General features: G+C 40.2%; 1 protein-coding gene across 5 annotated transcripts in view; it reads right to left on the minus strand.

The window, feature by feature from the left end:
• LOC308701497 (uncharacterized protein) overlaps positions 1–27,150 on the minus strand; it is a 49,442-nt gene that overhangs the window by 15,623 nt on the left and 6,669 nt on the right. For 2 of the 5 annotated variants that reach the window (XM_081383815.1, XM_081383816.1), the window contains exons 3-5: positions 13,824–14,495; positions 12,200–12,859; positions 3,228–3,266 (exon numbers count right to left, since the gene is read on the minus strand). In XM_081383815.1, coding sequence (XP_081239941.1) covers positions 3,228–3,266; positions 12,200–12,859; positions 13,824–14,495 — 1,371 coding nt within the window. Of the gene's footprint in view, positions 1–3,227; positions 3,267–12,199; positions 12,860–13,008; positions 13,070–13,823; positions 14,496–27,150 lie in introns of those variants that run through there. The other 3 variants (XM_081383818.1, XM_081383817.1, XM_081383819.1) reach the window with 3 other exon arrangements.

Below are 27,150 nucleotides of genomic sequence, written 5' to 3' on the forward strand. Positions count from 1 at the left end.
GACTCATCTTTTTGCACAAGAATCTCTCAATAGTGGATGAGTAAATAACATTGCACTTTGTATCCTGAATGCAGTATTTTTTTATTATATTATTTTGCTCTGCTTTTTTTTATTCAAAGCACAAGCTAATTTATGTTTGTTAAAGGTAAAAGTGCACTTTTTCTTTCACATTGATCACTTCATATACCAGTTATCAAGGTTTGGAATTGGGATCCACTTGAATATTTTGAAGTGTGTTTGTTTACATTTTGTATTTCATATAAGTGATAGTTGAAGAGGTTGAATTCCTTAGTGTTGTTCAGTACAGACTAGAGTGTTAATTTATTCCATACATTGATGTTCTTCCTACTGTGACATTCTGTTTATGCTCATAAGAAAAATAAAACATATTTTTGGGATGAAATAGCAGTCTCTTTCTGCACAAAACATGTACCGAAACCGAACCGAGACCGTGGCCCAAAAACCGAGGTACGGACCGTACCGTGGGCTATCTGTACCGTTGCACCCCTAGTAACTACCGGCCAATTTCTAAACTCCCATTTATTTCCAAGGTTTTAGAGAAAGCAGTGCTTTCACAGTTTACTTCTTACCTGGATGCCTTTAACATTTTGGATAACTTCCAATCTGGTTTTAGAGCACTTCACAGTACAGAGTCAGCCTTGCTTAACGATCTGAAACGCAAGTGTCAAAGCGCAAAGCGCAAGTAACTTTGTGGGCGGATCTCTGTTGCTATTTTCCCGGCGGGATAAATGACTCTTGCGCCAGGCGCAAATCTAAAATGTGTTGGTCTGAAGTAGCTTCATTATTCATAGGTGTGGTTTGGGCGTAACGTGAAATAAACCAATCAGAGCGTCATCTCACATTCCCTTTAAGAGCAGACGCGCTTGTTCTAAAGCGGATTCTTATTATAACGGTGGGTTTGCCAGACGCGTGCCAGGAGCGGTTCACAGCCGAGGAGACCAACGTTCTCGTCAGGGACGTTGGGGATGGAGAAACCCACCCAAATTAACTTCGGTTAAACATTAAACAGGCATATGATAATTTGGGTAAATGTGTAAGCTAGATACATGCTTTTATAATAAACTATCTATCTATCTATCTATCTATCTATCTATCTATCTATCTATCTATCTATCTATCTATCTATCTATCTATCTATCTATCTATCTATCTATCGTAATAATGTATGATTTGCAAAAATGAGAACTGCTGCTTCTGTGTAGATGAGAGAATCAAAGTGTATGTTGTGCACACACTACATTGATTATGGCCAAGCATGCGCCCTTAAAATAGCATATGAATAACATGCGCAACGCGCCACTGACTTTAAACTGTTTTTTTTTTTTCGGTCAGTGGCGCAATTGTTTTCTAAACCTGTAAAATAGCATGAGGGAACGTTTGCGCCGGAACACGCCTCCTCTTTGCGCTGAACCGCCCCGGGGAGCGCAAGTGTATTTCTTAGTTAACCGACGTGCCTCTGTGGAGGAAAAAGTCCGCTTTGCGCGGGTGCAAAATAGGAATGATACATGCGTCGCTGTACAAAGTCAATTGTGCTGGGTGCAAGATAGGGCCCCTAAGGTTTAATCAGGACAGCATAAAAATAATTTTGCAATCAAGGTACCTTCAATAGCTGATGCATTTTAAATCTTAAATTGTGGGTTTCCTCCCTTTTCAGATAAATCTTAAATAATTTATCCCATTATAAGAACTGCTACATTGGTATATTCACTGGCAGAGACTGAAATAAATATAATAGACTCTGTAAAATGTTCATCTTGACTGATTTGACCCTTGAGCTCATACATGCCTGTCTTGGCGAGTATCCTAGCAAACATAGTTGGTTATGTCTTTAATGAACGTAAACAGTCGAGAAAGGCTACACGTGTATCAGTATGTACTGCCTTTGTTACATCACTTTATCTCCCGAGTCTTTCTGGTAGAACTATTCTTTATTATAGGTTTTGTACTTCACTCACATTCCAATATCCCAAAAAATCATCCTCTTCACACGCGCAAAAATGTGCTTGGAAACATCACAGTCGAGCGGTGCTTACTGTGAATGTACAAATTGTACTACTGACTATTTAGAGCAGTGTAATTTTTATATGTTAGATTGACTATATTATTACTATATTTTATTAAGGCTATAATGAACAGGCTGCGATGTCAAGATTGCAATGCTGGAATATGTTGTGTGTGTGTGAGTGTGTGTGTGTGCGTGTGTGGCGCGGGCACGTTCGAACAGTGGAAACATAAAAACATACTCCGTCATGTTCATTCAAGACATCATTCAAACTGCAAACTCATTCAAAGTGTTGCAAAACGTTGGAGGATATTTTGCAAATAATTTATTTAATATGTTTTGTGACAGTTTGTTTTTAGAAGTTTCAAAGTGTTAGTAAAAGAGTAAAGAAAAAGTTAAAACTTTTTTTTTAAGTATCTATTTTTTATTAAGTATTTATTTTGTATTAATACATAACCTCATTGTATTAATTTATAATGTAACATTATAGAGTGACATTTGTGTCAATAATCGTCAAGCACAGGTGACTGTATGTTAAATTTCTGCTGTTTTAACTCTTTTTTTTTATCTCATCTTATTTTTTGCACATACTAATAAGGTATTAAAAGGGTGTTTACAGAGTTTGTTTTTTTAATACCACCGTCGTCTTACATTTAAAAGCTAAGCATTTTTTTACGTTAAGTGTTTTAGAAGGTCCCATTATGATGCCATTGTCTGTTTTAGCAGCTACTGCCATCTAGTGGTTCTCAGACAGCCGTGTGTGTGTGTGTGTGTGTGTGTGTGTGTGTGTGTGTGTGTGTGTGTGTGTGTGTGTGTTTGTGTGGATGGAATAAAAGTGTCAAAATTTCAGATGAATCAAATAGTATCGACTCAGAAATGCACATCTTCTTTGTTGCATGTGCAAATTATGATGCGCTTATACAAAAGAAAACATTTGTGTTCACAAATAAGTCTCTATTTGTACAAATTGCTGCACATTCATTTAATTATCATTTCTCTGTGCCATTATCGTTATAGTTGTGATGTGATCTCTGCTATTCTTTAATATTGAGAACAATTTTTAGAACTATATCTTTATGGTTATCTTTATAGTTATTGTCTTTGGTGTGAACGGGCCTTTATCCATAATGTTTCATTAAAGGGACACATACAAGTTTCAAGTTGACACATCTTAATATCACTGCTAGTGATTTAATTCACTTACTGTTAGGACGTTCAAAGATTGGACTTCTTCTTCCTGCTGCTGGAAGAAAAATCACACACACACACACACACACACACATGCACGCACACACACACACGCGCACACGCACACACACACACACACACACAGAGGTCTTTAATCAGTGAACAATTACACACTTAACACAATCATACAAAAATATATAATTTTATCACCAATTAAATGATAGTCATCTCATCTTCACAAACAAACCACTATTTACACACCATTTGTACATTCAACCATGTTCCCTGTGGTTTATATATATATATATTCTACCCTTATTCTTTATTCAATTAATACTGTAAACAGACAATAACATTATACATAGTGTCAATTTTCTAAAAGATCAGGAGCTTTTAACAATAATCAGGGGCTTAAGCCACCAAGTTAGGAGAGAACAATGCGTCTGTTTTTATCTTCTGAATCTGATCTATTCTGAGAAGTGTCTGAAGTCCGCGGTCTTTTGCTTCACATTTAACAGCGCTCATTATAATCATAGACAGTGATTATAATCGATCTTCATGAGGAGCTAATGCTAATATAATCACTATTGCTAATGCGCGCGGTGCCTGGGCGTGGCCTAATTGACTCCTCCCCCATCAAGACCATTCTTTTTAAAACAGCATTTCATTTTCTTTTTTTATTTTTATTTTAACGACTTTTTATTTTCATGAAAGTGACACTGAGAGTATAAATATTAAATATAATAGAGATAATAAAGTACTGCAGTCGCATTGCACAATGTTCTCATTGGTCTTTATATCGAGCCTCCGAAATGCAATACACGGGTTTCTTGTATACAAACAATACCGGATGCGCGCGCATCCAGGAGGCAGAAAACCGCTAGCTGTTATGCCGAGTTCTGTAAAAGAACATTGTAATTAACGTAGATTTCGCATTGTTTGTAATTTATTGTTGACTCAATAATAAACTGCAATTTCAGAATTGGATCTGTTTGTTTGTGTTTCATATTAATATAACATTATGTAAAACGTCCAACTGTTTACGAATCAAAATCCGGACATACTGTGATGTATGTATGAATTATCATGTTAGACTAAGTTAGTAATGTAATTAGGGTGACCACCATCAAACAAACCAAATGTGGGACGATTATAAGTTTGTGTGGGACAATGTGGGACATGTTACCAACACCAAAACATAACCTGGAACTGTTATATAATGTTTATCTAATTTAATAAAAACATTTGTATTCTGCCTTTCAGCTGATAAAAATTATTTGTTCTTTAGTTCCTTTCCTTCCAGAAAACACCATTACATCACTATGTAACATAACATGTCTTTATTTTACATGTCATTTAAATTCAACATCACTGAGCCCAAAGGCAGCAGGCATCATGCGCATATATAGGCTATATATATATAATTTATTATAATTATAATTTTTTTTAAACAGTTCTGACCAACTCCAACTAAAACCCAACAAAATAAACAATGAACAAATAAAATATAAAACATGAAATTAGATCATTGACAGTCTTATATATTAAGAATATATTAAACCAAAAATTTTCGTATTTTTTAGAAAGGATGTGAATTAAAACAACCACAGCAGGAACAAGTTGATAAATTCTGTTAAATTTAAATTTACCAAATTATCTATTTGTTTTCAGACAGGAAACACATGGAACGAATACACCGCTCCACATTTTGATTGACAAAACATTGAGGAAACATTCCTTCATAGGCTATGTTTGTGCCTTAATTTGATTCTTACCTGAACTCGACGCCATTTCAACACCAGCACAAAATCAAAACCGAAAGAAACACTTCTGTAAGAGGTTTATTGTCCTCGCGTTATTCAGCCACAGGGTGGCGCTCTAACAGTGAGTAATCCGATCCTGGAGGGTCACAGTCCCAGAGTTCAGCTCCAGCCTCCAACATTATTACACAAGTTATCCTGAGGATCTTGAGTGTTATTGCTTCCTCGTTTCTCCCTCGGCCTGTTAGTCTTCTTAATAATGATTATAAGATATTAGCCTGTGCTTTGGTCAAAAGACTTCAGTGTGTTCTGAGTTCAGTTATTGATGAGACTCAATCAGGATTAATGCCAAAAAGACATATAGCAAACAATACCCGACTTGTTTTAGATTTATTAGACTATAGCGAGTTGGTTAAAGATTAGTTTTATTCTCTTTTTATTCTAGTTTATTTTTCTATCTCTCATAAATCTTGGGTTTGGTGATCCATTCTGCATATTTATAAGAACTCTTTACAATAATCCCTGTTCCTTAAATCAGGTGTTTCAGTTTCTCTTCAAGAGGAGTTGGTCAGGTTTACCCCCTTAGTTATTTACTTATAGTCAAGAATCTGACGACATGAGTCACACGACCCTGTTTTAAAAGATGAATCACAGATACTGATTGCCGTCCAACATATTGAATTTTCCTCTAAATCTTCTGTTTTAAATGTAAATCTTGATAAATGTGATAAATGACATTCACATTGATAAATGTGAGCTGTTAAAACTCTCTCTCTCTCTCTCTCTCTCTCTCCGCAAACTAATAGAAAACAACCAAAACAATCCTAGGTTCTTATTTAACACCGTGGCTAGACTAACAAATAAACAGATGTCTCCTGAACAAAATATTCCGTTACAGTTTAGTAGTAATGATTTCATGAAGTTCTTCACTGAGAAAATAGAAAACATCAGAACCACAATTGTAAACGTTCAATCCTCAAACGCGCCTTATAATTCAGCCTCAATTATCACCCCGCAAGAACAATTACAGTGCTTTACAACTATAGAACAAAAAGAGTTAAATAAACTTATCACTTCATCTAAAACAACAACATGTTTATTAGATCCTATACCAACTAAACTACTGAAGGAAGTGTTACCTGTAGTGGAAGAGCCTCTCCTCAATATTATTAACTCGTCTTTATCTTTAGGTCATGTTCAAAGAACATTTAAACTGGCAGTTATAAAACCTTTCATTAAGAAACCACAATTAGATCCACATAATCTAGCAAATTATAGACCAATTTCAAATCTACCTTTTATGTCTAAAAATACTAGAAAAAGTTGTGTCCGCCCAACTGGGCTCTTTCTTGCAAGAAAATGACATCTATGAAAAGTTTCAGTCAGGATTCAGGCCGCACCATAGCACTGAAACTGCGCTCGTTAAAATCACAAATGATTTACTCTTAGCTTCTGACCAAGGCTGTATCTCAATATTAGTTTTACTTGATCTTAGTGCTGCGTTCGATACTATAGATCACACAATACTCTTAGATCGACTACAAAATTATACTGGTGTTCAAGGACAAGCATTAAGCTGGTTTAGATCGTATTTATCTGACCGCTACCATTTTGTCTATTTAAATGGAGAAAAATCGATCATAACTCCAGTAAACTATGGAGTGCCGCAGGGATCTGTGTTAGGCCCTCTGTTATTCTCAATATATATGCTGCCACTTGGAAATATTATAAGGAAACATGGAATTAGTTTCCATTGTTATGCTGATGACACTCAAATCTATATTTCATCACGGCCGGATGAAAACGCTAAATTATCCAAATTGACAGAGTGTGTTAAAGATATAAAAGATTGGATGACGCGCAATTTTCTTTTATTAAATCCAGACAAGACAGAGGTAATACTTATCGGTTCAAAAAACCGCCCACAAAACCTCTCACAATACAACTTTAACATAGTAGGATGTCCTGTTACTTTATCCTCTACAGTAAAAGACCTGGGTGTTATATTAGACTGCAACCTGTCTTTTGATAATCATATTTCATATGTTACAAGAACAGCCTTTTTCCACCTTAGAAACATTGCTAAGCTACGTAATATGCTATCAGTTTCTGATGCAGAAAAGTTAGTTCATGCGTTCATGACCTCGAGACTAGATAACTGTAATGCTTTATTAGCTGGTTGTCCTGCATCCTCAATAAACAAGCTACAGTTAGTCCAAAATGCAGCCGCTAGAGTTCTAACTAGATCAAGAAAATATGATCACATAACACCGATTTTATCATCCCTACATTGGTTACCTATAAAGTCCCGTATTAATTACAAGGTATTGCTACTGACTTATAAAGCCCTAAACGGCTTAGCTCCAGTCTATTTAACGGATCTTCTATCGCCCTATAATCCATCGCGCTCTTTAAGGTCAGTAAATTCGAGGCTTTTGGTCATACCTAGGATATCCAGATCCACCAAAGGAGGGAGAGCATTTTCACATTTAGCTCCAAAACTCTGGAATAGTCTTCCTGATACTGTTCGTTGCTCAGACTCGCTCTCCCAGTTTAAAACTAGATTAAAGACGCATCTCTTCAGCCAGGCATTCATATAATATTTTAATCTTACAGTTAAATCCGGTCTCTAGTTCATAAACGCCAGAGGAGAACTGGCCCCCGACTGAGCCTGGGTTCTCCCAAGGTTTTTTTTTCTCCATTAGGTCCTGATGGAGTTTTTCGGTTCCTTGCCACTGTTGCCTTTGGCTTGCTCAGTTGGGGATATTTGGGGATATTTAATTTGACTAATCAATCAACGATACTATTGATCAGCATTAACATGGACGTTCCACTAGAAACAAACATTGATGTATTGTTTTAATTTATTACTGTGAAGCTGCTTTGATACAACCTGTGTTGTGAAAAGCGTTATATAAATAAACTTGACTTGACCGCTGGTCCTCTGAGTAGTCAAAATTAAACATCTGATTTTGACAAAACTAAAACGTCTGAGTAATCAAAATATGTAAAAAAAGTTGTCTGGTGTGTGTTTCCTAATGTCCAGTAGTTCGTCTTTGGTGAAACTGATAGGAAAAGAATGACTAAACACAGAACAAACCAACAAAAACAACACAAAAACTGGAGAGCTCCACACCGAGGCAGCCATCCGCGGCGCCATCTTGGATGGCGGTAAGTTATTTATTTATTAAAGATGCGGTAAGTTATTTATTTAGGGAAATCCATACTCACAAACAGTCCAGGCAGGGGTCAAAACCAAAGAAGCAATCCAAAAACATAAAACAATCCAAAACAGGCAACAAAGCAGACTCAGAAGTGCCGTGATAAATACAAGGACTCTGTGACACACACTAAAACAGACAGGGTATATATACACACAGAACTAACAATGAAACAGGGAACAGCTGGGAACAATGATATGACGGGGAACAGCTGAGTGCAATGATAAGTGATTGGTACAGACAAGGATTGTGGGTAATGCAGTTCATAATGTGGATGACACTGTGGGGAAGAGGACCTCTAGTGGTTACCCAGGGAAACACAAACCAGACACTGTGACACTAGATCGTATGCGACCGGTCGACCGGATGTGATGTATTCTAATCAAAACTATAAGTGCGAAGCTAGAACTACCAATATTTTAATACTTTAACGTAAACGCTATTCCTACAAAATGGCGGTTGTTAATAATTATTTATAATAATTGTTAATTATAATTAATAATTAAAATATTTTATCATTATTAAATCAATATTTATATTGATTAGCTCTATAAAATCGACTATTTTTTATTTTAGATGTATTGGGTCATTTGATTTGTGTGGATATATTCATGCATGCATTAAATTCATTAAAATTATTAATTTTACCATTGTGAATAGCCGAGGGTAACGGTTGCTTCACGACCAATTTCAAAGCTCCGTGCGACTGACACTAGGGGGCAAAATGCGACAATCGCATGCGAATTTCGTGTGCAGTGGAAAGGCAGCTTAAAACCGTGATACAAACCTAAGTACTTATAATTGCAGGGTGCCCAAATTTGCTTCGGGCACTTTTCTTTTGTTGTTGTTGTTGTTATTTTGAAATGGTAAATTATGGAAATAAAAAAAAAATCTTCCTTAAAATATCAAAGAAATGTGTAATCTTTAACTTTTGGAAATCAGATCATCTTTTACCCTGCTATTGACAGGAACATATATTTTTGACATGGTGTGCCCAAACTTATGCATGTACTACTGTAAGTGTTTGCACATTAACACAATTTGTGTTGCTTTGATTCAGTAGTCCGGCACACTGAGTTTTGAAAGTCAGTGGTATTAGTGGTGTGTATACAGTAGCAAGCCAATTACTACTACATAAAGTGATGGAAAACAAAAAGTACAGCTTAAGTAATACAGTAGGGGTGTAACGATTCATCAACTACATCGATGTATCGATTTATATTCCTACGATCCAACTGGATCGATCTGTGCTCGGCAAGTTGGCCTTCTGGACGACATATATCGATCTAATATCGTTTTAAAAGGTAATGAATCGATTGTATCGATACTAGGAAATAGCGCATTGCTCGGCAAGTTGGCCTTCTGGATGACATATATCGATCTAATATCGTTTTAAAAGGTAATGAATCGATTGTATCGATACTAGGAAATAGCGCATTGGATTTAAGCACGTCAGACTTAATATGGATGTTTTTTCTTTGCACTTAATGATAAAGGCGTTAAACGTGACTCGATTCAGTCTGCCTATCTTTGTCGTCGTCGCCATGCGTGACGCGCCAGCAGCAGCGCAAAGACAACAGTCAAGTGGCGCAAAGTCTCTCACCTCAGAAAAACAGATTTTCCTGTCCTCTCAGCCGCTGTACTGCAGGAGCGCGCACTCTTCAATCGCACGCGCAAATGCGCCGGCGCGCGCTGTATCACTTCACTAAAGTCATACGAGAATGCAACGTCGTAAATTAGTAAGTTAAGAAATAAAAGTAAAATACCAATAAATTACGTTATTGGTACGTCATGTGTGTTGCTATTTATCAGGAGCAGTTTCCATGTTTCTTTACCAGTTCTTCTAAGTATTGTGTATCACCATGGTAGCCTAATTGTTGTTTGTTTCCATAACAAAATGCCACTTACTGGTTATTTTGTATATTTTTATATGACTGTGGTGGCTCATACCAAGATTGTATTAACACAAACTAGTTTGGGACTGCTATTTAATAGCTTAACCTCGCAGTGCCTACTGTCTATCAGTATTTGTCATATTCTTATTTTTTATTTTTTTGTTAAGTAAAGGGGGACAGAACTTGTGTGTCAACAATTTTTGTGTAAACAAATGTATTATAACAGGCCTATAAAATTCCTAAAAAGGTGGGTCGCGGCTTGATGACCATGGGGAAATGTGGGTCCCATAGCCAAACTATTCAAAACATCATTCAATGTTGTGATAATCGTAATTAATAATCACAATTACAATTTCAAGGGAATAATCTACAATTATCATTTTTGTCATAATCGTTCAGTCCTACCTATTAAAATAAAATGTGAATGCATTTGACATTAATTTGTGTTTTACTTGTTTGTTTATATCCATAATTAATTGATACCTGATTACCTTACAAGAATTTTTGGCTAAAAAGTCACTGAATCGATTTCAAGTCACTGAATTGTTTCGAATCGTATCGTTCTAAATGAACCAATATCGTCCTTGAATCGTATCGACAACCATGAATCGCGAATCGAATCGAATCGTTGTTAAAACGAATCGTTACACCCCTATAATACAGAGCTTTTCAGGTGCTCAAAGTGGAAGTTTATGTATCCCACTGACCTTACATTTACATTTATGGACATTTACAAACATAAAAAGAAGAATGCAGGAGCTACTTAAAGGGTTACTTCAGGATTTAGCATTAAGCTTTGTATTAGTAGAAAACCTGTAGTATTTTCGAATTAATATGCTTTCCACCCTCATATCCCCCTGAGACAAGAGATTTATGTATTTTTTGTCTGGAAAAAATCCTCCGATGACGCAAAAATCGTCATTTTGCGTCATCGGAGGATTTTCTGGCCAGAGGCTAAAGACTACAGCCAGTAGAAGGCGTTGTTCCGCATGTTTTCAGCCCGCCCATAGAGGGTGGGATCTCATCTCACTCACAGAATGTACACACAGTGTCAGCTTTTGGAAGCTAAGCTAGCAGGCTCTTGTTCTGTTGAGAAAGCTGAGTAGTAGGAGAAAGCTGAGTAGTAGGAGAAAGCTGAGTAAGTAGGGGTTACCATCCTCCTTTTCCCGGACTTGTCCGGCGGGTGAGATCGTTCAAAATGTCCGGGATTCAGCTTTTGCGTTCTGCGGTCGCCATTCATTCTTTACATTGTTTCAATCTAACTGAATTCATTCTGATCGGTGAGTCTGAATGTAGTGTTTACATAAACGCTAAACAAGTCATCGGTTGATGTGCGTTTTACCATTGCTAAGAAAATTCCCGCTCCTCCGTGAGAGATGCGAGACCGGTGCGTCTCAGTAATCATGCCACCGGCCTTGCGCTGTTCTCCCGCGGCCGTCAGCCTCGTCCTGCTCGCCATAGTAAACATGATGAATGGCGACTGTAGAACGCAAAAGCCGAATCCCGGACATTTTTGTGCGATCTCGAAATCACGGGCAAACTCGTCACGGAGACTCACTAAGTTAGTAGCCTAACCTTCTTGTTGTTTTCAACTGTGCTCTCTAACCGGTAGGCGTGGCCTCCTAGGACAGCGAAGCAAGTGCATTCTGGGAGTTGTTGTCTTTCATCCACATAAGCCAAAAATACATTTTCTGGCTTTTCTCAGGCTAGAAAGCTCCAAATTAAAAAATTTCTTCACATTTCTTCTACATAAATGACCTATTTTAAATACACATTCATCTTCCCAGAGGTGAAGTACCCCTTTAAGTAGGTTACTGAAGGCTGAAATACACTACACAACTACAGATTTTAAAACACTAGGCATCATACACTTGCCGGCTTTGTAAATGCATCATACACTAAACAAATGAGAATAATACACTACATGATTGTCTATGAAATCTGTTTGAAATCTGGCACTGAGTTTTGGCAGCTGGCATCAACTTGTCCAGAAAGTCGTGTAGTGTATCCCATCCTTCAGCGTCGGGTGATGTGTAGGATCATAGACTTTACCCAGTCAATAGTTGCAATAGATTTAACAATTTATTAAGAAAAGTAAATGAATTCACTCACCCAGTGTCTTGATCTTCTCCTGTAACTCTTTGATTTCATTATCTCTCGCTCTCAGTGTCTCCTCTAGTTCATGTCTGACTCTCTTCTCTGGAGCTCTTATATACATCTGAAGTGAATAGGGTTCATCCTTCATCTTCTCTATATAATCCAGAATCTTTGAGATCTCTCCGGAGTTTCTATCATCCTTTAACCCCATCACACTGTACCAACTCCCATAGAGACTCACGATGCTCTGAGATTCTGTGGATAATACTAAATCTGACACACTTCGGTCAATAGTGAGTTCAGCAGTGAAAAGCACCATGAAGTGCTCATTAGAGTTAAATATTCTCTTAATCTTCTCCATTTCTGCTTTGTCTTCATTAGTCAGTGAACCGACAGGAGTAACGAGGATGAAATGATGAACTCCAGGATCACAGAGAATCAGACAGCGGAGAGTCTCCCGCATCACTTCCTCCTCTGAGAGCCGAGTGAGAGCTGGAAGCTGTATTACAGTAATCTGCCGTCCATTAATCTTCTCTTCTTTCTTCACACACTCTTTACTCATCTCGTTCTGAGGTTTACTTGTTTTCCCTCGAAATATTCTAGACACTGAGGTCTTGAATGTTGTATTATATCCACACAGCACAATGTTCAGCTTTGCTTTTCCAGAAGTAGTCACTGAAACAATATTGAGACACAGATTACTCAGTTTAGCTTTGATAACAAATGTACACTTATTAAACAACAACAAAATATTATATAAAACTTAGATTTTTATACATTGTTTTATCTACTGAAAGCTTTCTTGCAATAGTTTACTGACTTACTGTCTGGGTGAATCTACTCTCTATGTATGGATGATGGATCTATGACATGTACACTCACACTACAGCCTTTAAAGGAATAGTTCACTTAAAACATCTCCTAATGTCTTGACCTCGCTCTTGTCATCTCATTCCTTCATTTGCCCTCACAGTCATTACCCTCCCTATTTATTCTCTGTCCTGTGCCAGATTGTTGTCTAATGCTCCCAGTGTCTCAAGCCTTGCCGTGCCTGTATGATAGAGCTGAGGCACATTTAGTTCAGGACATGCAGTATAAGGAGACATTGGTTCACGAAGTTCAAATATCCCAATCCCACCTCTTCATCCCTAAACTTTTCTGTCACATTCAACTGTCCTCAAAATAAAGGCTGTCAACTGACCTAAATAAATCTGACCTTTACTGTAAGAATTACTTCCCACTTTTGCTGTATAGAAAAGAATCACCTAGATGTTCCATCTCAGTTTGTTTTCCAGAGGAAAGAAAACATATCCAGGTTTGCAAAGAAATAAAACTGTATTATCAGAATGATCATGTTTGGGTGAACAGTGACAGTCAAACTGTGTTCAGCTGAATACTCTGTCTTTCTGTCTGTGTCTGATACTTTATTTTAAAGTTTTTTTTTAATGTACAAAACGTTTAGAAGCTTTTCAACCAAAGCAAAACATTTTACTAAAAATAATAAGTAACTGTTGCAGTGCAGAAGAGGCAGAAAATGACAAGGTGAAAAATGAGAAGCACTACTGTATGACTGTAACTATCAGAGGACAAAATATGTAGTTTCTTAGTGGTATTATCCAGAAAAAAGACTTTAACAAACCTCCATCACCTCCTGTTTTTGTGCTCTGACTGAGTTTTCCACCCCCTTTGTGATCAGACTTCTGTGGATCTTCCACTGATGATCCACCATCTCCAGCCTCATTCATGTTACAGATGAGAAATTCTTCATGTTCTTCCTGGAGCATCTTCTCTATCCTTCTGATCATCTCAGAGCGCAATCTTGGGTTTCTGGCATTAAACTGAAGATGCCTTCCAGTTCCTCCACACTCCTTTATTAAATTATGAATAGCGTTATTCACAGTTTTATAAACCATGAATGTGTGTGTCTCTTCATCAGTAGTCAGCACTATGGTGTGTTTAATGGCCTTCACACTGAAGACGTTCAGCACAGTTTTCACTCTGTTTCTGTCCTCCTCACTGAAGTCATTATACTGCAGGACGAGTAAGATCACATGAGGTCCTGGATCAGTCAGAGACACACACTCTCTCACTCTCTGTGTGATCTGATGCTGTGTGAGATGTGGCTGGAGCAGGTGTGTGTTGATGACTGTGAGGTTTCTCTTCTCCACCGTTCCACTGATTTTCACACTGTGCTGCTGTGTGTAAGATGATGAAGCTTCACTGTGAAACACTTCTGTTCCCAGTATAATGTTTCCCACTCCGCTGTTTTCTGACACATTCTTTCCTAGCAGAACAATCCTCAGATCTCTCACTGAAAAAGAGCACACACACACACACACACATCTGGTTCACTATCTTTGTGGGGATTTTCCATAGACTTAATGGTTTTTATACTGTACAAACTGTATATTCTGTCCCCTTACACTAACCCTACCCCTAAACCTGCCCATAACACACATTCACACACACACACACACACACACACACACACACACACACACACACACACACACACACACACACACACACACACACACACACACACACACACACACACACACTAACCTGCCCCCTAAACCTGCCCATAACACACATTCTCACACACACACACACACACACACACACACACACACACACACACACACACACACACACACACACACACACACACACACACACACACACACACACACTCTAACCTGACCCCTAAACCTGCCCATAACACACATTCTCACACACACACACTAACCCCACCCCTAAACCCGCCCATCACACACAACTTTCTGCATTTTTACATTTTGAAAAAAACTCATTCTGTATGATTTATAAGCTTGTTTCCTCATGGGGACCTCAATTTAGGTCACACACACACACACACACACACACACACACACACACACACACACACACACACACACACAAACACACAAACACATACACAACTAGATGTACCGCATGGTGGTACAAAATATGACCGCCGCTCAGGCCTGCACTGGCTTTCCACAAAAATAAATGACGTGGAGCAATTTGGCTGTATTGCGTGTTTATGTATATAAGTTGTATATTTTAAAAGACTGTCTGGAGTATTCCTGTGGATCATGGATAATTTAGAGTTTTGTAATTATTTGCCATTACTATTTAAGTTTTATATCAAAAGTCATTAGTTTAGACACTTAACATCCATAATGTGAAAACGTCACATCCATAACAGTGGTTAACAGTAAAAAGCGACTGAAGTGCCCTTGAGCAAGGCACCTAACCCCTCACTGCTCTCCGAGCGCCGCTGTTGTTCAGGCAGCTCACTGCGCCGAGATTAGTGTGTGCTTCACCTCACTGTGTGTTCACTGTGTGCTGAGTGTGTTTCACTAATTCACGGATTGGGATAAATGCAGAGACCAAATTTCCCTCACGGGATCAAAATAGTATATATACTTATACATACTAAGTATGAAAAATCTGTGATTTTTTTTTCAAAGGACCCTCCCATTCAATTTCTACAAACCTCTACCAAACGGTTGAGGTGCCTGTTGATGGTAAAAGTCAGTTATCTGACTTTGGCATGGGTTTGTTGTGTTTTACTGAAATAAAAAAAAAAAATTCTCCAAAAAAGTGGTTTTATCTTGTAGCCCTGGTCCCAGAGTTTTAAAAAAACAATGTTAACAAAATTAAACTCATTCCCACTGTACCTAGTAGAACACTTAAGTAAATGTCCCATTGAAATTAATGGGATTTTATGGATTTAGGTGAAGAAAGTGTACACGTAATACATTTTGGTCTGTACCATGAAGAGAAAACTGATTCAACTATATAAACTATATATTTTCTGAAAGCGTAGACTCTCAGGATGTGATCTAACATGGCATGAAACATGTCCCACCCACCTCATTAGTATACTGCCCAAGCATAACACATTGGGTATTGGTAAATCGGGTATATGGCTGATACCTAAAAAAAGTAGTAGTATGTGCATGTCTGTCTGTGTGTGTATGTGTGTGTGTTTGTGTATGTGTGTGTCTGTGTGTGTGTGCGTCTGTGCGTGTATGTATGCGTGCGTACATGTGTGTGCGCGTGTGTGTTTGTGTGTGTGTGTGTGTCTGTGCGTGTGGATGTCAGTGTGTATGCTTGCGTTTGTTTGTATTCCTGCATGTGTGTGTGTGTGACAGTATCATACTAAACCAGCAACCCTTCGCTCAACAGCACCATTTACAGGCCGATGAGTGTACAGTCACTAAATGTGCACATAAATGAATTTATTTTATACCCCCCCATGGATGAAATTCTACGAAACTTAGCATACCCCCAGAGGATGTCAAGTTAATCATACACATGAAATATGGTGCAGTTTTGAACATCTCAACTGAAGATAGGGGTGATTAAAGCAGAATAATATTGCATTTTCATTTTTTATGGGAAGGGGCGCAAATCACAAGTGAGTGATTATGGGCTATGTTGATGTGGGCCCTTAAGACCAACATACCATAAAAATGTCTTCATCCTCGGTGCCACGGTTCAGGTAGTTATTTAGGAAAAACTGCATTTTTTGGGTTTCAGGGGGCCCAGTGCGGGGGGGGGGGGAGTGGCCCCTGGGGACCAAACGAAATTTTTCCGTAAAAGTCTAGTCGGGCTACATGCCCACCAAATTTCATGTTCCCCGGTGTTTCGGTGTCCCTGGTATCGTTGACGAAAAATTCAGTAGATGACGAAAAAAAAAAAAAAAAAAACTTTGACAATCCCTATATGACCGCTTTCGCTAGCTATGCTAGCGGCGGTCATAATAAGCTTACTACGATACTCTGTGTTACACGTGTTCAGCCGTAACACCGGGTACATCACTTGCCCACCATGGCACTGCTCCCCAACGTCTTTTTAATTTTTTTTCTGCATGAAAATCCTTTCCGCAGCAGGAGTCAGATCTCAATCATCACGAGAGTGAGGAGCTGACTGACGAGACCATGGCAGGAGATCTGGTTTCAATGCGAAATCTAAAAGCACTTATTTGGCAATATTTTGGATTTAAATACAATGCTAATACTGAGCCTGCAAATGGTTAGTTGTTTTTTTCTAGTTGTGTTTTTATTAGTGTTTTTATTCACTTTGGTACTATTTTTACAGTAAGATGTGCATTTTCAAAACTCTTAGTACAAAAATCCAAACTGATGCATCTCTGGCTCTGTTTACTGCTGGTATTAAGATGCGTTTTGGTCGATCGGATCTCAAGTAGACGAGACAGACACATTTCTATTTACACCTGGTGTTTTAATCTGTCTCTTTTGTCTACTTTCAACCACTTCTGTCCAATATTCTCTGAGGCAGGGCCGGCCTGAGGGCATAAGCGAACTGCTTCAATCGAGTTTTTTTTTTTTTTTTTTACATATTAATTAACTTAAACAAGTGACATAAATGAATGAATGAATAATTCAAGACAAGAACATTCTGATTTCATGATCAATATACCTGCCTACAACTGCTGCTGTGTCTGCCAGTGTTTGAGTCATGCACATAACCTCGCGTGCATAGACAATTCGTGCGCAAAGTCACGGTGATATTAAGCCATGTCACAAAAATTTGATTTGCCTCACATGATTGACATTTAAATCAATGATTTATCCTTTAAATTGAATGATATTCAGAACAGAACAAGAATAAAAAAATAACTATAAACAAGCCGAAATGAAATAATTTAAAGCGAAAGTGAAAGTAAGCGGCGTTGGGCTCACGTATCTCTCTCATTAGAATCAAAATGTTTCAACATTCTGTAACGGATGACAGACCAGGATGTAAATGCAATAACGCTCTTTATTAGAACAGCACCAATGGTCAGACAATTACTCAGATGGTCACAACTCAGCGGGAACAGACGGGCGAACACAAACGCTGATGGAATGGTGGTGCAGGGTCCTCGGTGGACAACAGGTGACGGTGCTCAGACCCAGTGAGTAATCCCTTGGTGATGGTGCTTGGTGATCCAGTGAAGAGTGCAGAGAGTCCCAGAGAAGAACACGACGAAGACACGGGGAATCCAATCCGACACGGGGAACACAGGAACAGGCACGGAAAACACACTGGGAAACCACAACGATCTGACAACATGAGACACCAGTTACAGACTATAAATAAGGACAGACAATTGAAACCAGCTGGCGCTACTAATCACTGATGATCAGTGACCACGCCCACAGACACACATACACACACACAACAGCACGCAAGACGAGAGAGAGACAATGAATTCGTAAACCGTGACAGTACCCCCTCCCCTAGGAACGCCTCCTGGCGTTCCCCGACGGACTTACCTGTCGATTGTAATCATCGATAAGGAAGTGATCCAGAATGTCTCTAGCAGGAACCCAACTTCTCTTCTCCGGACCATAACCTTCCCAGTCCACCAGGTACTGAAATCCGCGTCCCCTCCTTCTCGAGTCCAGAATACGATTAACCGAATATGTTGGTTCCCCATCTACGAGGCGCGGCGGCGGGGGGGGGGGGGGGGGACACCGGAACTGGCGGATTAATGCGTGCATGAAACACAGGTTTGATCTTAGACACATGGAAGGCGGGATGAATTCTCCTGTACGCAGGAGGAAGTTTGAGTCGGACTGCCACCGGACTAATGATCTAGGTGACAGGAAATGGGCCAATAAATTTGGGAGCAAGTTTGTTAGATACGGATCGGAGAGGAATATTCTTAGTAGAAAGCCACACTTTTTGACCAACGACGTATACGGGAGGCTTCGACTGGTGGCGATCGGCCTTAGCCTTGGTGCGCGCTCCCACTTGGAGAAAAGTCTCACGGGCTCTAGTCCAAGTGTGACGACACCTCTCGACGAAGGCGTGAGCGGAGGGGACCGCGACTTCGGATTCCGTACTGGCAAAAACTGGTGGCTGGTAACCTAAACTACATTCAAACGGCGTAAGGCCCATGGATGACACTGGTAACGAATTGTGGGCGTACTCCACCATCGAAAGTTGTTGGCTCCAGAAGGAAGGATTCTTGGAAACCAAACATCGCAACACTCTCTCCAGATCTTGGTTGGCTCTCTCCGTTTGACCATTGCTTTGGGGATGAAACCCCGAAGAAAGACTGACAGTCACCCCCAGTAACTTACAAAACTCTTGCCAAAATTTGGACACAAATTGGGGTCCCCTGTCGGAAACCACGTCTATCGGGAGGCCATGTAAGCGAAAGACGTGATCTACGACCATTACCGCTGTCTCCTTGGCTGAGGGTAATTTGGGCAAGGGAATAAAATGAGCCGCCTTTGAGAACCGGTCCACGACAGTCAAAACGACAGTCTTGCCCTGGGAGGGCGGGAGGGCGGTAATAAAATCTAGCGCAATGTGGGACCAGGGTCTCGAAGGGATAGACAGCGGTTGGAGTAGACCATCCGGGGGTCGATTGGAAGTCTTGCCAGTGGCACAAACCGAGCAAGCCAAAACAAAACTGCGGATGTCGCGAGCCATTAATGGCCACCAGAATCGTTGCTTAACCAAAAAACTGGTGCGATTGACACCTGGATGATACGCTATGCTGGAACAATGACCCCACTGAATGACGTCGGACCGATACTCCTCTGGCACAAACAACCGATTCGGTGGGCAGTCGGGCGGAGGCGTTACCCCTTCTAAGGCCTTTATGACCTTCGATTCAACCTCCCATCTGAGAGTGGAGACTACTAACGTCTCGGGTAAAATACACTCGGGAGTGGACGGGCATTTGGATTGGTCAAAAATACGAGATAAAGAATCGGGTTTGATGTTCTTGGAACCTGGGCGGTACGAAAGAGAAAAGTCAAAACGTCCGAAAAAAAGTGCCCACCGAGCCTGCCTAGAGTTGAGTCTTTTAGCGGTTCTGGTATATTCTTGGTTCTTGTGATCGGTCCAAACGATAAAAGGTACCCCTGAACCTTCTAACCAGTGACGCCATTCCTCCAGCGCTAACTTGACTGCCAACAATTCTCTGTTACCAATGTCGTAATTACACTCGGCAGATGATAAACGATGAGAAAAAAACGCGCAAGGATGCATCTTGTCGTCTGTGGAAGAATGTTGGGAAAGAACTGCTCCTACCCCCACCTCTGACGCGTCGACCTCCACCACGAACTGACGTGATGGATTAGGGGCAACGAGGATGGGAGCCGAAACGAATCGGCTTTTGAGTTTGGCGAATACAGCTTCCGCTGTATCGGACCACCTGAACGTCGTTCTGGGTGAGGTCTAGGCGGTCAGAGGTGCGGCTAGTTGGCTAAAGTTGCGAATAAAACGCCGATAGAAATTGGCAAACCCCAGAAACCTCTGTAGGGCCTTACGGGAATCCGGGCTTGGCCAATCTATCACAGCCTTAACCTTGTCAGGATCCATACGCACTCCCTCAGACGAGATGATGTAACCTAGAAAAGAAACAGACTGTGCATGAAAAACGCATTTCTCCGCCTTGACAAAAAGCCCATTCTCTAGCAACCTCTGAAGCACTCGCCGGACGTGCTGCACGTGTTCCTGGAGAGAAGATGAAAAAATCAATATGTCATCCAGGTAGACATATATGAATCGGTCAACCATATCTCTCAGCACGTCATTGACGAGTGCCTGGAAGACCGCTGGGGAGTTGGACAGCCCGAACGGCATGACCAAGTATTCAAAGTGCCCCCTAGGGGTATTGAACGCAGTCTTCCATTCATCACCCTTCCTTATGCGAACCAAATGATAAGCGTTACGTAAGTCCAATTTTGTGAAGATGGATGCTCCCTGTAATCACTCGAAGGCTAAAGACATCAACGGCAAAGGATAAGTATTCTTTACCGTGATGTTGTTCAACCCTCGGTAATCAATACACGGTCGCAGAGACCCATCCTTCTTCCCCACAAAAAAGAACCCCGCCCCCGCTGGAGATGAGGAAGGTCTGATAAATTTGGATGCTAGAGAATCAGAAATATATTTCTCCATAGCCTCCCTCTCTGGAACAGAAAGTGAATATAACTTGCCCTTAGGCGGAGACTCACCTGGCACTAAGTCTATGGCACAGTCATAGGGACGATGTGGAGGAAGAGAAGCAGCACGAGACTTACTGAACACTTCACTCAGGTCCTGGTACTCCTCGAGCACGTTAGACCAATCGACTCTGGGGTTATGTTGTGACAACCAAGGATGACCGAGTACGACAGGTGCGAGGGGGGTGAGTTCATGAGGAAAAAGGTTATTGTCTCTGTGTGGTTGCCAGAAGTGATGAGAGTGATGGGTTCAGTAGAGTGTGAAATGCCAGGAAGTATTTGTCCATTGAGAGCCTTGACAGAAATCTTGTACGATAGAGGGGAAACAGGAATGTGAAGACGGTGAGCCAGTTCTGAGTCCATAAAATTACCCTCTGCCCCCGAATCCAGTAAAGCCTTGGTGTCGTGTGTGTGGGTTGGCCATCTTAGTCTTACCGGAAGGAGAGTAGATGATGATGGTGAAGATGAGGTCTTCTCGGCAGAGATCCCATCCGATAGTAGACTCAAAGTTACTACCGGGCTTGATCCTTTTACCGGGCATGAGTGGATGAAGTGACCCGCCTTCCCGCAGTACAGACACAGTCCTTGGGATCTCCACCGTTCTCTCTCCTCCCGGGAAAGCCGAGTTCTACCCACCTGCATGGGCTCGGGATCACAAACGTGGCTGACCGTGTCCAGGTAGTTGGAGCGCAGGGTCTCCGTGCCGCGAGACGGAAGGTTCAGTTGTAAGTGACCCATTCTGTTCAGCCGAGCATCAACTTGTAACGCCAGTTCAATAAGTCCATTGAGACTGCGAGGAAGGTCCAGCATATAAATCTCCCTCTGGACACGATCAGCCAACCCATGCAGGAATCTATCCCACTGCGCCTCCTTGTTCCAACGGCACTCTGCAGCCAGGGTGCGGAACCGGATGGAATACTCCGACACCGAGCCGTTACCTTGGCAGAGATCGGCGAGTAGTCTGGCCGCCTCCCTACCCACCACCGCACAATCGAAAACCCTTCTTAACTCCTCGGAGAGTGCCTGGAACGAGGCGCAGCATGGATCTTGATTCTCCCACACCGCCGTTCCCCAGAGAGCCGCTCTGCCAGACAGCAACGTCAGAACAAATGCCACCTTGGTCTGTTCTTGATTGAACGTCGATGACTGTAATGAAAAGTGTATAGAACATCGAGTCAAAAATGCTCTGCAAAACTCCGGTTCACCTGCATATCCCTCTGGTGTCAGCAGTCTCGGTTCACACAGCTGTTGCGGCTCTGGTGGTGTGGGCTGAACGGGCAGTGTGGGTGGCGCAGTGGGAATTCTTAGTTGTTGAAGCTGTTGGGTGAGCTCGGACACCTGCGTCACCAGCGCTTGGATCGCACGTCCCGTGTTGGAGATGCTTTCCTTTTGAGTGTCCATTCTCGCGATGCTTCGAGCCGCAAACTCGTCCCACGTCGTAGCACCTGCTACATCCATAATGGTCAGATCGTTCTGTAACGGATGACAGACCAGGATGTAAATGCAATAACGCTCTTTATTAGAACAGCATCAATGGTCAGACAATTACTCAGATGGTCACAACTCAGCGGGAACAGACGGGCGAACACAAACGCTGATGGAATGGTGGTGCAGGGACCTCGGTGGACAACAGGTGACGGTGCTCAGACCCAGTGAGTAATCCCTTGGTGATGGTGCTTGGTGATCCAGTGAAGAGTGCAGAGAGTCCAGAGAAGAACACGACGAAGACACGGGGAATCCAATCAGACACGGGGAACACAGGAACAGGCACGGAAAAAACACTGCGAAAACAACACCGACCTGACAACATGAGACACCAGTTACAGACTATAAATAAGGACAGACAATTGAAACCAGCTGGCGCTACTGATCACTGATGATCAGTGACCATGCCCACAGACACACATACACACACACAACAGCATGCAAGACAATGAATTTGTAAACCGTGACACATTCGCAATGTATTTGGATGGTAAACTGGATGGCTTTGTACTTCACTCACGTTCCAATATTGACGGAAAAAATCATCCTCTTCACACGCGCAAAAATGTGCTGTGCAAAAAAAAAATCACAGTGGAGCAGAGCTTACTGTGAATGTACGTATTGTACTACTGACTATTTAAACAGAGCAGTGTAATTTTTATATGTTAGGTTGACTATTTTATTATTATATTTTGTTACAGCTATCATGAACAGGCTGCGATGTCAAGATTGCAATGCTGGAATATGTTGTGTGTGTGTGTGTGTGTGTGTGTGTGTGAGGCGCGGGCGCGATCGAACAGTGGAAACATAAAAACATACTCCATCATGTTCATACAAGACATTCAAACTGCAAAGTGTTGCAAAACGCTGGAGGATATTTTGCAAATAATGTATTTAATATGTTTTGTGACAGTTTGTTTTCAGAAGTTTCGAAGAGGTAGTAAAAGAGTAAAGAAAAAGTTACAACTTTTTTATTTAAGTATCTATTTTTTATTAAGTATTTATATTGTATTAATACATAACCTCATTGTCATTATAGCGTGACATTTGTGTCAATAATCGTCAAACAGGTGACTCCGCGTGGTGGGAGGGGGCCACCAAATCAAATTCTGCTTAGGGCCCCCAAAAGGCTCGGGCCGGCACTGATTCGAGGGGAGGGTCTATCGGGCTGTGCCAGAGTTCATTTTCATCTGTACTTCTGAACCAGCTGTTCAATTTCTGCTGTTATTACTCTTTTTTTGCACATACTAATAAGGTATTAATAAAGTGTGTACAGAGTTTGTTTTTTTAATACCACCGTTGTCTTAGGTTGTGTGTGTGTGTGTGTGTGTGTGTGTGTAGATCGTGGCTAAACTAGCAGAATGAAAGTGTCAAAATCCAGATGAATCAAATAAGATCGACTCAGAAACGAGTCAGTGAATGCATGAGTGTCACCGGATCCACAAATCTTATTTGTTGCATGCACAAATTCTGACCTACATCAAGGATTTTTTCAAAATCGAAGTTTAGTATTTACAACTATGTCTCTATTTGTACAAAATGCTGCAAATTCATGTAATTCTGGATTTTGCTCACTCAACTTATTACTAAAAAGTATTTGTTTAAATGTAGTAATGCACATATAGATAGTTGTTCACACATTAAAGCTGCTCTAAGCGATGTCACGCGTTTTTTAGGCCGAAACATTTTTTGTCACATACAGCAAACATCTCCTCACCAGGGCTGGACTGGTAATCTGGCATACCGGGCAAATGCCCCGTGGGCCGACATGCTTTTTGGGCTGATAGGCCTACATCTCATATTTTTTTTTTTTTTTTTTTTTTTTAACGGCCCATAAAACTCGTACATCGGCGGCCCATTCGTTTTGTTTTGTTTAATTGACGGTACTGGGTTAGTGCCGGTGTAATGCATTGGTCAAAAAAAAGTAAGCGTTAGTTTTTTTTTCCACTGACAGACCGGCCCATGAAACGCGTAGATCAGCGGCCCATTGGTTGTTTTCTTGATTGACACTGTGCTGGCCCAATCACAGCTTTAAAAACCTCCCCCTTTGGGCTTTGAGTGAGCGTGCAGTGTCAAGTGTGTATCTGTCAAAATAGTCTGAGAGATGGAGAAGTGACGCAAGGAATGTGCAGAGAAATAGCGTGTAATAGAAATAGCAGACGCTGTAAAATGCAGTGTTGTATAAAGTACTAGAAAGCAATACTTGAGTAAAAGTACAAGTATTGTACTAGAAAAAGACTTTGGTAGAAGTGAAAGTTACCTTTTAGAATATTACTTAAGTAAAAGTCTTAAAGTATCTGATATATACTGTACTTAAGTATCAAAAGTAATTTTCTGATATTTAATGTACTTAAGTAATTGAAGTAAAAGTAAAAGTTTTTTTTTTTTTTTTTTGATTATGCGTTGAATTCAGCGATCACGGAATCGCGAAAAACTGGAGGGAATGTGTAGCCTGTACTGTAGGCTACTTGTGTTATCGTTTATCTCCCACTGCATGAACCTTTAGCTGTAAAAAAAAAAATTGCTTCACAATAAGTGTATTGTGATTGTCACTAACATTTTTGTAATTAAACTGAATTTTATTAGGTTTAGTGACATGTTACAATGTTTATAATTTCTGGTAAGCTACGCTTTTTTATTATTTCAATTCAATTCACTTGTGATTTGATTTAATATTGACTCATTTGTATAAATATTAGGTAGGCTACTCAAGATCTGCGTTAATTAAAAAAAAAAAAAAAAAAAAAAAAAAAAAAAACTCCCCTAATGCTGTAAACATACAGAGAGCCCTAGCTTGTAGTAGGCTATTATTTAAGGTTAAAAATAATTAAATAGAATGCGTTTTTTTTTTATTATAATAAAAACTTTAATGATATAAGTAAAAATATAATAAATATGTAATATAGAACACATATTTAGCAAAATACTCTCTATAGCTATTTTTTGTCTTGCCAACTGTGCTATAGCCTATTATTAAATGGCTTTCCTGAGGTAAATGTGACATAATTGTCCTCCAGCTATGTTATTGACCTCTTCACGCTGATGAAAAACACTTATTGATCGATATTATGTATGAGGAACATTTCGGTAAGTTATAGGCCTACTGTATCTTTCAACAGTATTCATGTTTTTTTTACTATTAGCTAGTACCCTACAGATGATCGGTTCACTTGAGCTAGGGATCTGTCATCTGTCACGTAACATTTACAAGCGCCAAAACAGTATTTATTTTTTGAATTTCGTAATAAAATTGACATAATCTGAGTTTAAAAAAAAAAAAAATGTTTTATATCATAATGTAACCTGCTCTGTCTAGTCTGTCGGTCGTCCTCTTTGCTTCGCGATTTTTCTGTGCGTGATAAAATTGATGTGAGGCGAGAGAGCGTGTGGAAAAAGTCAATTGCGTGTGTCTCACGGTGAATGCGTGAGAGTTGGCAGCTCTGTAAGTTAAACGTGCTCCAGGTCCTCCGGCAGGTTCTCGTGCTTCCATGGCGGTTTCAGTTGTGCTTCCTCCTCCTTTGGCATGGCAACAAACAAGCATTACGCTGAAATAGAGCGCGCGCCGTGCGTACTGCAATCTAGGAGCAGTGATTCGCCAAACCTCCCTTATTGTAGTCGCACACATTTCTTCTGATTTTATTTTGCAGTAACGAGTAACGAAGATGCTTAGTGGAAATATAGCGGAGTAAAAGTATACATTTTATCTAGGAAATGTAGTGGAGTAAAAGTGAAAGTTGACATAAATTTAAATAATGAAGTAAAGTACAGATACGTGAAATTTCTACTTAAGTACAGTAACGAAGTATTTGTACTCCGTTACATTACAACACTGGTAAAATGTGTCACAATATATATGTTTTCTGCAGCAGCATGACCTTCATCAGCTCCAGTGGCTGATGAGGAGGATAGTATTAGTGAGTGAGGAGGATCAGGAGAGAGATGAGAAAGTGTAACGTTAGAGTCCGCGCGCGGTAAGCAGAACTACTTTCAAAAACACTTTGGCTATGAGTGTAGGAACCCATTACCCAGTTACGCATTATTTCCACATCTGCATAGTTGACGAGTTGACTGCATAGTTTTACAGAAATTTACTAGAAGTTTAATGAGACGCGTTTTTATCCATGTTTTCCGCCAAAATAAAAGCTTGATGCAGTTTCCGTCAAAATAAAAGATCATGTGCTGATCTCTTTCAAGTTTAGAAATTAGTACAAAACTAATTATAAAAGTTTTCTTCATTTTTCAGTGCATTTGTTTTACAATATATGGCTATTAGGCTACTGTCATGAGATTAATATTATAACTATTATTATGTAGTAGTGTAATATAGACAGATTTTTTCTTTGTTATATTTGCACACTGAATATGGGTTGGAGCTTTTAATTTTGAACCCTCAAACTGCACCAGATTGATGAATTTAACATTAAAATGCACAAAATTTTCTTAGGGGGAGCATGCCCCCAAACCCCCATAGAAAGCCACCACACCCACCACAGTTTT

The sequence above is a fragment of the Scardinius erythrophthalmus genome, assembly GCF_964197995.2.
Source record: "Scardinius erythrophthalmus genome assembly, chromosome: 14".
Lineage (NCBI taxonomy): Eukaryota > Metazoa > Chordata > Actinopteri > Cypriniformes > Leuciscidae > Scardinius > Scardinius erythrophthalmus.